Raw genomic sequence first — 12,380 nt, forward strand, 5'->3', positions numbered from 1 at the left:
TTTGTGTGTACACCTGTAATCGGATTGTTGCGATAGGTAAATATACACAAGTATAGTTTACGATCTGGTCTTGCACTTATTTATCAAGCGTCTTGCAGAAGGTCCTGTGTTGGTCGATCAGCATTTAGCTACAGCGCCCTCTATGGCATGGAGGAGTCTGGACAGGAGTATGCAGGATATGGAGCATCAGATGAACAACCCAACCATATCAGCTGCTGAACAATGAATTAGTTTTATTTTAATTCTTCTGGCAGTGTAAATGTCGCGATTGTGTTTTAGAGTGAAGCTAATTCTATGGATGTGAGAATACCGCAGTCTCTCTGTGGTCATCTTGCCAGGGCGCTCTTGTAAAAAGAAGCCTTGAGCTCAATGTTTGTTTTTTTCCTGGTTAACAAATAAATACATTCGAACGAGCACCACTGGGTATTATAAAGTCATGGATGATAAATAATTTAGCAATGGACGCGCTATGAACCCAAAGAAAACCTTTATTTCCCATAAATACATATTTGCACTACATTGGTTTTGTAAATATACAGGATTGTGCAACAGAATATTTACACAGTGTTGTTTTCCAGAAGCCAAGTTAAAAGAGAGAGACCAACAACGTTGCAGGTGTTTTTATTTTAAATCGGGTGTATAGTAACCAGTTCTATCATTTCATTATTGTACTGTAGAGTTAGTTTTGAAACGAGCGAGAGATCTCACCCACACACACAAAAGCAATTAGGCACACAGTTAGTGTTCAAGGATAGGAAAGTTGATACGAGCAGGGAGGACCGGAGAGGGGGCGTCCAAAGAGCTGACTCTTCCGAAAAGCCTTGCACCCCACTTTAGTGCAGGATATACCAGCGTTGGTCACCCCCAGAACGGGAACACCCCTCCACTGCCTCACAAGTCTTCATTTTCATAGCGAGCTGTTAATCCAAACCAACATCAGGCAAAGGCTGTTAAACATAAAGTAAGCCACCAGCGACAGCAAGAGAGCCACGTACAGCTGTGGCCAAAAGCTTTGCATCGCCCTATAGAACGAATTAATTTTGTTTCATAAAATTGAATGAAACCTGCTGGATAATGTTATGCTAACACACTGAATTACACGCAGCTTTCAAGTTTTCCCCATATACTTAACAAAAAACGGTCTACAATTATATGTGACATTTAACGCTGCTGTACTACTGTCATGGCTTTTTTTGCGATATCATTTTGTAGTTTCTTTGATTACGTGATGTTAAAAAAATCTAAATTCTGCTCCGATAGTTGATATCTCAATCCTAAAGTTCTAGGTGATGCTAAACTTTTGGCCAGAGCTGTAGCCGTCAAGACTAGTAGAGAGTTGATTTTTCTCCATCCTCATGGACGCAAGAAACAAGCATGTTGGAGGCTGTGCTACAATACATCCAGCAGGGGGCAGCACTGTGGTCAGGTGATTGACGGCGCTGTGGAGAGGAGACCGGCAGGGGGCAGCACTGTGGTCAGGTGATTGACGGCGCTGTGGAGAGGAGACCGGCAGGGGGCAGCACTGTGGTCAGGTGATTGACGGCGCTGTGGAGAGGAGACCGGCAGGGGGCAGCACTGTGGTCAGGTGATTGACGGCGCTGTGGAGAGGAGACCGGCAGTGGGCAGCACTGTGGTCAGGTGATTGACGGCGCTGTGGAGAGGAGACCGGCAGGGGGCAGCACTGTGGTCAGGTGATTGACGGTGCTGTGCAGAGGAGACCGGCAGGGGGCTGTGTCGAGGGGGGTGAATGAAGGAGCTGTGTTGACAGAGAGGGAGGATGGAGGGTCTAATCTTCTCAAAGGCTGCCCCAGGACTCTGCCGCTGGGAACTGCTCTATGACTCCCACCTCATTGTAGGTCTCCTCCTCCATCGTGAAGGTCAGCTTGAACCTCATCCGCACCTTCTCCTGGAGAACAAGACAAGAACCATCACTCTCACAATGCAGGACCAGCAAAATCCTTCATGCACAACCCCCGCGATCCCACCCTGAACTGGGGAAAAGCACCAAGCAACTATCCCACAGCTATCGCTCGGAAAACCAGTGTCGCACGACCCCCCAAGTGGGCGGCCCCCTCTGTTCACAGGGCAGAGCGTCGCGGGCGCCGCTAGACTTTCTAGAAAGCTGGCAATCTGAAATCGCTTTTACGAGATCATAGCAAGGCTGGTCATGGCGGGATTGCAAACTCATATCAACCCTTTGCGGTCCTGTGTCGGACCGGGTCCGACATCATCAGAAAGACGTCAAGCAGGTCTCGAGTCGTTTTTTTCTCCGGAAAAAAGCAGAGAAAACCTTTCAATGGCTAAGTGAGACCGAAAAAGGGCGTATCTGATAGCCCCATCCACTACAGAGATAACACGGGCACAAAGGAGAGAGCTGCTTCTGCATCCAGCGCTCGGAGAATATCACAGACACTGGCAGAGCTTTTTGAGATGTTACAGTAATAATGATTCTGATCGCGTTATTGAGGAGTTTTTTGATAAAACGAGTGATCAGGAGAGGATTTATCAGTATGCACGTCTATAAAGAGGTATGTGAAAAATAGAGTGAACTTCAGTGCGTTTAAAACCTGTTTCACTCTGAAAAAAAAAACATTTTAAATGGCGTGTGTGAAAATAAATTGGACCCGATGCGCCTGACAAGCGCTGAATAAACGGACTGGAACGGGTTAAGCCTGTGCTTAATAAACTATTTCAACACAAACTACAGGAAAAATACACAAACTCGATAGTCCTGGCAATGCTTCCCTGTATCGTTTATATATGACACCAAAGTTCTTGGGGCAGCCTTACTTAGGGGTCAGTGTGATCCATCCCTACCCCAGTGAGCATTTTATAGCACCCCCACTTCCTAAATATTTTGTCCCGGGATACCCACGTATAGATGCTTCACGAAATCCTGGGGCACACAGCTCCTAAAATCCAGGCGTGCCTTGATCAAATCAACTGCTGTGACTATACAGAATGAAGACTGCAAAGACAAGGTATTTACTCCTGCTTTGGTGTTACACAGACTTCCACAAACAACCCTGGGGCTTCATCTCCGAGACTGGGACCAGATAGTCGCCTGTGGGGAGTTATTTATCCTGTGCTGGGTTGACTGCAGCAGTTTTTACAGGAGCCCTGTGTGCAGCGTTGCCTCAAGGTCGGGAGAGACTCCCGTCTCCACAGGAAGCTCTGGCAGTTAAGAGGAAAAGGCTTGTTATTAAATCTCGGCTCAGCCGCGCGTGACCCTGAGCGAGTCGCTTCACCTCCCTGTGCGCCGTCCTTCGGACGAGACGTCAAACCAGATCCTATTTTAAGCGGCACTGCAACAGCAGTTGTAATGCATCCTCCTCCCCCCAGGATAGACGCGTCTGCTAAGTGCCTCGTTCGTAATTCATCTCCTGGTGTCCTTCACCACCCCACCCCCCTGCAGTTCTCCGCTCTCCCTCACCTTGTGTGGGTTGGCGAGCAGAAGCACCTGTGTGATCGCTGCGGGCGGCACCACTGGGTTGAAGGCGGGCAGCTCTGTGCCCGATGGAGGCTGCAGCTTCACCTTCATCACCTGCAGAGTGAAAGACACAATCCGCATTACAGGGTTAAAGACGGAAGATTATTATTTTTTTTGTTCCCAGCGGAGCGAAAAGGCCAGCCAGTCTGTGCAGAGCGCACCGCGCTGCTGGCTTTGCTGGTTACCTTGGGCACGGCGGACTGGAACACGATGTTCTGCACCGGGACGGGCGCCGTGCTGATCATCGAGATCACCACCACCAGGACGTCCGGCCGAGCGGGAGGGGGGTCCAGCGCGAAGTGGAACAGCACCCGAAAACTGTGCCTGTCAAATACTGTGACCGGGGGGATACTGCCTGGAGAGAGAGGAGACTCAGTCATATACAGAGATACACACACACTGACACAAAGACAGTGAGAGGAAAGACACACACAGACAGATACGCACAGATAGATAAATAGACAGATAAATGAGAGACACTGACACAGACACACAGACAGATACGCAGATATAGATATAGTGAGACAGACTGAGACACGCACACACTGACAGAGGAGACAGATATTGAGAGAGACACACGCTGACAGAGACTGAGAGGAGACATACAGACACGCACAGATAGATAGACAGACAGAAAGTGATAGAGATACACACTGATTCACCCAAGTTAAAGAAATCCAAGTAAAAGACCAAAACAGCAGAAGAGAATCAGACTCGAGCCACAGCTGCCCTGTCGAACCCCCTGCGGTCCTGCCCGATTCTGCCCGATCGCTTCACCCTGACGCACTCACTGGGTTTGATAGACTCCAAGGGGACAGTCACGTTCGCCAGAGAGATCTCCCCGGCTGGCTGGGGTCCCTGGCCCCCTGACGGAGCTCCTCCGCTGGGCTGTGAATTCAGGAGAGCCCCGGTCTGCTGGGAGGAGCCCGGGCTCGGGGAGGGGGTGCTGGGGAGAGCGCCGGCGGTCTGGGTCCTGTGCTGCAGGTCCCGGAGTGTGGGCTTGTGCTGGTTCAGATGCTTGTCCCTGAGAGGAAGACGAGGGATGAAAGGGGGTGTAAAACTCAAAACGGTCAATCAGAATTAAGCAGTGTGTGAGGGAAAAACTAGCAGAGCAGCTCTAGTTTGGGGCTCTAGTGCCTTCATCAGCGTTATTGAAACTAAACCGAGTCCAGCAGAGCAGCTCTAGTCTGGGGCTCTAGTGCCTTCATCAGCGTTATTGAAACTAAACTGAGTCCAGCAGAGCAGCTCTAGTCTGGGGCTCTAGTGCCTTCATCAGCGTTATTGAAACTAAACTGAGTCCAGCAGAGCAGCTCTAGTCTGGGGCTCTAGTGCCTTCAGTGTTTGTTTGGGCTCCAGTGTTTCAGTGTAGGGTGTGTGCCGGTTCTCTGCCGAGAGGATAGCTACCATTTAACTGCCATGCTCTCTGGTGGGAGAGACTGCTGTAACAGAGTCTTCCCCAGCAAGTCCAGATCGTCCAGCCCGGTGCTGCCAGGGGGAGGGGCCTGCGAGGGGACGGGGCCGGCAGGGGGCGGGGCCTGGCTGGGAGCTGTCGGCTTCAACACTGCTGCACAGTGTGCTGGGATTGCTGGCTCCACAGTGTCGGAGGACTGCGAACACAGGAAGCAATCTCAGTGCAGCAATCAGACTTAAAATAACCAAGTCTTACTGAAGAAACTCGCACAACGGTATATAGCGAGAGTGTTTATCAGAGTCACACACACCTGGAATGAATTCCACCCACTGGATTCTAGAGACTGGGCGGCCGCATCTGAACTGGGATTGGGGTCGTTTAACCCTGGAACGAGAAGAGAAAGTGGAAAGGAAATCATCCTCAGAATGTTCTCTTAGAATGCAGAGGGTGGTGGGGGGGTGGTCGAGTCCGTTACCTAGCGACATGAGCTCGTCGTCGAGCAGGGAGTGGCCGGCCTCTGGGGGCGGGGCCCAGTGCCCCGCGGAGAGGCTGGGGAACGCTGGGTAAGAGGGCGTGGTCAGAGACGTGTCCAATCCCATCAGGTCGAGGAGGGCGGAGCTGCTGCCTGTCAATCAAACGACCAAAACAAAGCCATAAAAATATACACGTGTGTATAAAAGGAAGCAGGCAGCAATATTCTCACTCTCCACAGAATCTGAACGGCACGCCACGTTGTGTCACAATTGGTTAGGTGCTTTTTGAAAACGGTGACAGATTCTAAAACGTGGGAGCCAAAGAAGGTCTTGAGCGAGTTTCATCACAATCGGATAAGAGGTTGTCTATCTGCATGTAAAAATGTAAAACCCTCCAAACTAGAGCTGCAGGAATCCTATTCCAGTGCCCGGACGGAGCTCCATGCAGGCCAGGGTCGCTGGAGTCGATCGGGCTGACTGCCGTTCCAAATGAAGCAGAGAACGCAGCTGTAACCGCCACGAACCCAAGCAGCTGTTTCTTCACTCTGAACGGTGAATCAGCCCGACCGACAACCGGACAGCCTCTCCCGGCTTCAGCGCCGAGCTCCGTCACAGGGATCGAATAAATCAGTCCGCGCTGCGATCGCTGTCCATGTCGCAGGGCGGCTCTCCCCTGCGCCCCCTACCTGCTATCCTGGCTGCTCCCCCACTCTCCCCGTTCACCTCCTCTCCTCGAACCACCTGCTTGTACGCGTTGATCACCTGCGTCAGGCTGTCGTTAGCCTGCAGGATCTCAGCTGCAAGAGAACAAACAAGTAAATACATCCCCAAACAACAAAGTCCAGGGAAGGTAATTTTCATAAACATTTAACTGCGCTGTTCATTTTAAGTCGCTTGATTCAGCTGCACTTAGAATGAAAAAATGGGACGTTTCAGAAATCTGACTTGAAATACCACTGCACTACTAAATTAGGGCTTCCAGTGGATTTATTTTTGCGATATCATTGTCTCGTTTATTGGATTACATGATGCTAATTGAAATACATCAATTAGGCTCACATAGATGTTTTCATTATGTCTCAATTCTAAGATTCCATATCGCATGCAAAGTGATTTCTGCACTAGTTAGGACACCCCACTCCTCACTGCAAACCCCATCTATCTCTCTCCCTCTCCTGGGGGTATTATCACAGCTGATCCCTACCCAATGCTTCATCATTGTCCTCTGTGTCGCTGGCCAGTCGAAACAAGGTTGGTCTCAGCTTCTCACAGCGCTGGTACAGCTCCTGCAAACACACACAACACAGCACAGGCTAGCCAGCTCTGCCCTGTGTACAGCACAGCTCAGCCAAGCTCTGCCCGGCACACAGCGGGCAATGCCAGCGCACTATACTTTATAGAGACACCATGTTGTGTAGCTGCTGTAGTTCTGTCCAGGGTTTTATATCAGTGTTATACAGTGTGGTCCCGCCAGCATTGCCCTGTGTGCAGCACAGCGAGGCTCTGCCCGGCACACAGCAGATTACCTGGATGGTCTCTTCAGTGCTCGGAGAGGTTGTCTCTGTGGTATAGGAGCTCAGCAGCTCAGTCAGTAGACTCACGCTGCTCCTCACCTCCTCGATGGTGTTCACACGCTTGGACATTTTCTCCATTCGCTTCTGATCCTGCAACACAAGACACACGCAGCCCAGGGGTAGCACCAGACAGTCCACCAATCACACGCTGCAATCAGACTCCCGATGCACAGCAGTGTGATCCGGTCCTGGTTTCACTAGGAGTTTAATAATAAGACACACCTGAGCTTGTTATCAAGCTGTTTGTAAAAACTGGAAATGGTGCATCAATCTATCTATCTATCCATCTATAAGTACAAACATTATCGAGGGTTAGGCTGGACCCTAGCAGAGCTCCCTTCTGCTCGCTGCTCACCTCCTGCACCATCTCTTTGATGAGCTTGTTTGCAGCCCTCAGGTCTTCAGGGTGTGTGCTGTTGAGAAGTCGAGCTAGCATCTGAATCACAGAAGAGAGACGAGGATTACACAGCTGCTGTGGCTCCTTCAGGATTCACTGCTAGCGCTGTAGTGATCTGTAACGTGCTACCTAGTGTGGTCCCGCCAGCATTGCCCTGTGCACAGTACAGTACAGCGAGGCTCACAGGCAGTAAATGGTACAGTCCAGCCCCCCACCCCACCCCCGTACCCCCTCACCTTGGACTTCTCCTCGTCCTCGAAGATGGTGTTTTTGGGGCGAGGGGGGGGCAGGGGGAGGGGCTTGTCGTCAGGTAGAACCGGGTCCACCTTCACAATCCCTGTGAAGAAACAAGCAGCGACCAGGGCTGGGAATGAGACTCCCGCTGCACAGCAGTGTGATCCAGTCCTGCTTTCACTAGGAGTTTAATAATCAGACTCCCGCTGCACAGCAGTGTGATCCAGTCCTGCTTTCACTAGGAGTTTAATAATCAGACTCCCGCTGCACAGCAGTGTGATCCAGTCCTGCTTTCACTAGGAGTTTAATAATCAGACTCCCGCTGCACAGCAGTGTGATCCAGTCCTGCTTTCACTAGGAGTTTAATAATCAGACTCCCGCTGCACAGCAGTGTGATCCAGTCCTGCTTTCACTAGGAGTTTAATAATCAGACTCCCGCTGCACAGCAGTGTGATCCAGTCCTGCTTTCACTAGGAGTTTAATAATCAGGCACACCTGAGCTTGTTCCCTAGACACACTGGGGGCTGATCAAGCTGATAGTGAAACCTGGACTGGATCACACTGCTGTGCAATAGGAGTCTGATTCCCATCCCTGAATAAGACTCCCATTGCATAGCAGTTTAATACATTCATGGGACCCCCTTTACAAAGCCCTATTAGACTTTAATTTGGCTTCTGCACACAAACTTGAATACTGGGGTGAGATATTGAGAGGAGAGGGAGACAGTGAATTCTGGCAATGGAAGGGTTAAGTACGAGCAGGGCTGGGGCCCATTCTTATTTTTCAATTCCAGATCTCTTGATCGCAGCAGTACCCTGTCGACTTTACACTGACGTTGTCGTTTTTTTAGCCAATTAAAAATCAGCATCAAAAGAAAGCAGCTGAGCTATCAGATCACTTCTCTAAAATATCAGGAATTGGAAATTGATTTTAAAAAGGAATTGAAAAACAGGACTAGACCCCAAGCCCTGCCCGCAGCACAACGAGATTTTTTTTCATCTTCTCTCGGCTCCTATCGGCCAGGTTTTTTCGACTTTTTCCCCGGAGAGCTGTGCTTGGCGTCTTTTTGATGACGTCGGACAGGGTCTGACATCGGACCGGAAAAGAACACTGCAACGTCGGACCTGGTCTGACACAGGACCGCAAAGGGTTAAACTACCTTATACTGTGGTGTGCTTGCCAACTTCCTTTCAAAAGCATACTCCTGCTAACGTTGAAAACGGAAGCTCTCAATTCACTGAAATGATCGAATTATGTGTCCAATTAATCTCTCTCTCTCTCTCTCTCTGAGTCAGTGGCTGAGCTTGGATTTGATATCAAGTCCTGTTCTCTAACCACTGGCCCACCATGCCTTCTAATTCAGCCCCAGCGTGAATACTGGCGGTGCTGGAACCCTACCCTGCTTCTTCAGCATCTGGTAAGCATCTGCGATCTTTGTTTCGTCCGGGAGTCCGACGGTCCAGCTGTACATCACCTCCAGGATCTTCGATTTGACCTTCTCGGGGGCGCGGGTACCCAGATACTGAGAACGACACGGGAGGAGAGGGGGCGGGCTCACTTAAACAGGCCAATCAGGAATCAGAGAGAGACTGATCACAGCATGTCAATGTGTGGCACTGTTTGTTACTTTTAATGGGATTGTCACTATAACTGCAGCGCACAAAATAGCACTGGAATTGCAGTTTCACCAAACAACGCCGCCGAGATTGGACCTGACCCCAGGCGTGTTCAAAGTCGTTGCTTCTCCGGCGATGGAAAGCCGTTTACCTTGGGAGACACCACTTTGACGAGCTCGTTGAGAAAGCGGAATTTCCCCACCTCGCTGTGGAACCTCTTGCCGCAGTTCTTCATACACGTTTCCAGCACCTGGGCAGAGACGGGGCAGGACGAGCGCTCACGTTACACAAGGAAACAGAAACACAGCCCTCGTTAAAGCTGAGTGAACCCGCTACTCCGCTGTCTGGACCGAGATCCCCAGAGCGAGGGCTGCTGCCGTCGACCGGGCCGATTTACCGTTCGGAGCGACGCCAAGAGAGCTGCTGGGGTTTGTGTGGATCGCTGTTCTCCGCAGTTCAGAAAAGCAGCGATCGTCGCTAACCAGAGCAGCTGTTTCTTCACTCTGAACGGCAAATCAGTTCAACTGACCCTCGTCTGATTTCTGTGCAGAGCTAGAGCCCATTAAATCAAACCATTGAAGCACTACCCTTAGTGAAAACATTGTAGCAAGAATACAGTGTTTTTATTAACATTGCATTAAATATTAAACCACAAAGCGCTGGGTGTGGAATTCAATATGTTAACAAGGGAACATTATTCAGCAGCTTTCACTGGACTCTATGAAGCTGAATCAGTTCATTCTATAGGAGGGATGCTAAACTTTTGGCCACAGCTGCAGTATTTAAACATAGCTGGCTGAAGGCTCTGGGCTGCTTCAATCATTAAGGTCGTGGATTTAAAGCTCTTAAGTGGGGAACCCTGTAGACACACCCCAACACTGCCCCACAGCTGCAGACTCACCGTTAGGGCCTGCAGCGCTTCCCACTCCTGTGGAGACTGGATCTTGTGAGCGAGGAGTCTGGTGGCAAGCTGAGGGCTGAAAGACACACACAGGACTGTTGTAAAACGCGCCTGGCAGCACTGCTGGCGGTCAGAGGGGGGCGGGGGGCGGGGCACAGCTAAACATCTAAACATCTCATGTCAAAAAACGAACAGCCAGGCAGAGCTGGGGGTCAAGCGCAATTGTAACTAATTTGTAATTATGACATAATGGTAGGTGAACTTTGGCCCACCTGCGTAATTGTATGTCAGATCACTGATCAAATTACAGTGCAATTACACGCCTTTCCAAGCTCAGCCCACTCTCGGTTCCAGGTCGTGTTTTACACGGAGAGATCGCTATTCTGTGCCCGTGATCACTGCTGGGCAGAATACATGTGTTAATGCGAGTAGCTATTAGTATACTTATAACTCTAATGATGTTAAATAAAATATCAAAATGATGTTCACATTCTAGACAGATAGATAGCTAGCTAGAGATCGATATTTTCTTTTTAATTATGTCGATCCTAAAATTGTAGGCGAAGCAAAACTTTTTTCCCCAGCTGTAGTTGTGTTGGTTTTGTGGCGCGGTGTTGTCCGTGCTGCAGTCTGCTCACCCCTCCAGGTCTTTGGTGAGCTTCTCACAGAAGGTTTGGATGCTCTCCCACTGCAGCTCTCTGTTCAGGGGGTTCGTGGCTCTGTCTGCATGCAAGGGGAAATGAAACTGGGTGAGCTTGAGGCTTCAGGCTTAACACCCTGACTCAAACACAGCTAAATTCACCACAGCAACAGGGCTTGAAACTCACACTAGCCCTGCCTGCTGCTGCACCCAGTCCTGGGGTTCAGAGCTCCCCTCAATGAAGTCTAGTATTATTAATATTGCAATGATCAGGAGCCAGGAGTTTGAGCAGGGTTAGAAACTCACACTAGCCCTGCTGCTGCTGCACCCAGTCCTGGGGTTCAGAGCTCCCCTCAATGAAGTCTAGTATTATTAATATTGCAATGATCAGGAGCCAGGAGTTTGAGCAGGGTTAGAAACTCACACTAGCCCTGCTGCTGCTGCACCCAGTCCTGGGGTTCAGAGCTCCCCTCAATGAAGTCTAGTATTATTAATATTGCAATGATCAGGAGCCAGGAGTTTGAGCAGGGTTAGAAACTCACACTAGCCCTGCTGCTGCTGCACCCAGTCCTGGGGTTCAGAGCTCCCCTCAATCTAGTATTATCATTATTACTAATCAAAGTCTCTACATAGACTACACTGACACAAGGAAGAGTCGTTTTCTATTTCATAGACTGTAATATGTCGCGGCTCAACCGTGTTTTGACATTAGCTTCCTGCGACGATCACGTACCCTTAAAACCAAACGAGGCCAATATATTCGAGATTAACACACACACACACACGCCAATTCAAAAACATCAGGGCAGAAACAGCGTGCTAGATGAAGACAATATGCAAAACGGAGCAGAATCAACGATGACACAAGAGCCCGTCTCTGTGTCGGCGGCTCCACTTCCCAGGCAAGCCCTATCAGGCTATAATAACCGCTTTAATAGATCAGAAACATGCATATCGGTCGCAGATCAGTTTCCGACTCCTGTTATTGTCTCACACCGCCACGCATACTCGTCGCTGCCTCCCGTGTCTTGGCAACCCGCGACCCCAGCCCTCCCCCCGGCTCCCCGGCGCCCTGAGCCCGCTGTCAGGGGCCCCGGTGCCCGGCCACACTCACTAATATGAGACTGCAGGCTCTCCTCTTCTGGGGGCGCCGCCATCCTGCGGGGCTTCCTCCACCCGTCAGCTCTCGCGAGAATGGAGCGGCCGCGTCACACACGCAGACACACCCCCCCTCGCCGCCTCTAGGGGGCGCTGATACCCGACCCTGGAGACAAAAATAAAAAATATCAAATATTTGCGATAATTTAATATATTTCTTTGTTTAATATTTGTTTAAAGGAATGAAATGTATTGACTATTCAAAAAGAAATATGTTATTTTTTTAGAGTGAATAAACATAATAAATACACTACATATCACAAAGTAAGATGAAGAAGAAGAAGAATTATAACAATAATAATAATGATTATAATTAATAATGTGTATATAAAAAGATTATAGTGCCTGTTTAAGTTCAGAAACTAGATTATCTATTGACTAAATATATTATTTTAATTAACTGCCACTAGGGGTGCGCTAATACCCGACCCTGGAGACAAAAATAAAAAATATCAAATATTTGTGATAATTTAATATATTTCTTT

At 49.5% G+C, this 12,380-nt stretch overlaps 1 protein-coding gene across 2 annotated transcripts; it reads right to left on the minus strand.

The window, feature by feature from the left end:
• Positions 1–472: 472 nt before the first annotated feature.
• gga1 (golgi-associated, gamma adaptin ear containing, ARF binding protein 1) lies at positions 473–11,954 on the minus strand. 2 transcript variants are annotated; one of them, XM_041242235.1, is made up of 17 exons: positions 11,852–11,954; positions 10,736–10,820; positions 10,098–10,173; positions 9,348–9,446; positions 8,979–9,102; positions 7,582–7,682; positions 7,304–7,384; positions 6,901–7,038; positions 6,579–6,660; positions 6,061–6,171; positions 5,377–5,526; positions 5,212–5,285; positions 4,895–5,097; positions 4,282–4,514; positions 3,676–3,845; positions 3,434–3,544; positions 473–1,906 (listed from the first exon to the last, which is right to left on the minus strand). In XM_041242235.1, the coding sequence occupies exons 1-17, from the start codon at positions 11,892–11,894 to the stop codon at positions 1,796–1,798; spliced, it is 1,992 nt and encodes a 663-aa protein (XP_041098169.1). In that variant the 5' UTR covers positions 11,895–11,954; the 3' UTR covers positions 473–1,795. The 2 variants fall into 2 exon arrangements, with proteins under 2 accessions (XP_041098169.1, XP_041098172.1); XM_041242238.1 differs by lacking the exon at positions 9,348–9,446.
• Positions 11,955–12,380: the final 426 nt, after the last annotated feature.

Source organism: Polyodon spathula, unplaced genomic scaffold (assembly GCF_017654505.1).
Source record: "Polyodon spathula isolate WHYD16114869_AA unplaced genomic scaffold, ASM1765450v1 scaffolds_1230, whole genome shotgun sequence".
Taxonomy (NCBI): Eukaryota; Metazoa; Chordata; class Actinopteri; order Acipenseriformes; family Polyodontidae; genus Polyodon; species Polyodon spathula.

Coding starts and splice junctions, on each gene's coding strand:
- gga1 (XM_041242235.1), bottom strand. CDS start 11,894: ATGGCGGCGCCCCCAGAAGAGGAGAGCCTGCAGTCTCATATTA. Junction 9,103..9,347: donor TCAAAGTGGTGTCTCCCAAG/GTAAACGGCTTT, acceptor TGTCGTTCTCAG/TATCTGGGTACCCGCGCCCC. Junction 5,527..6,060: donor GGGAGCAGCCAGGATAGCAG/GTAGGGGGCGCA, acceptor TTTGATTGACAG/GCAGCAGCTCCGCCCTCCTC.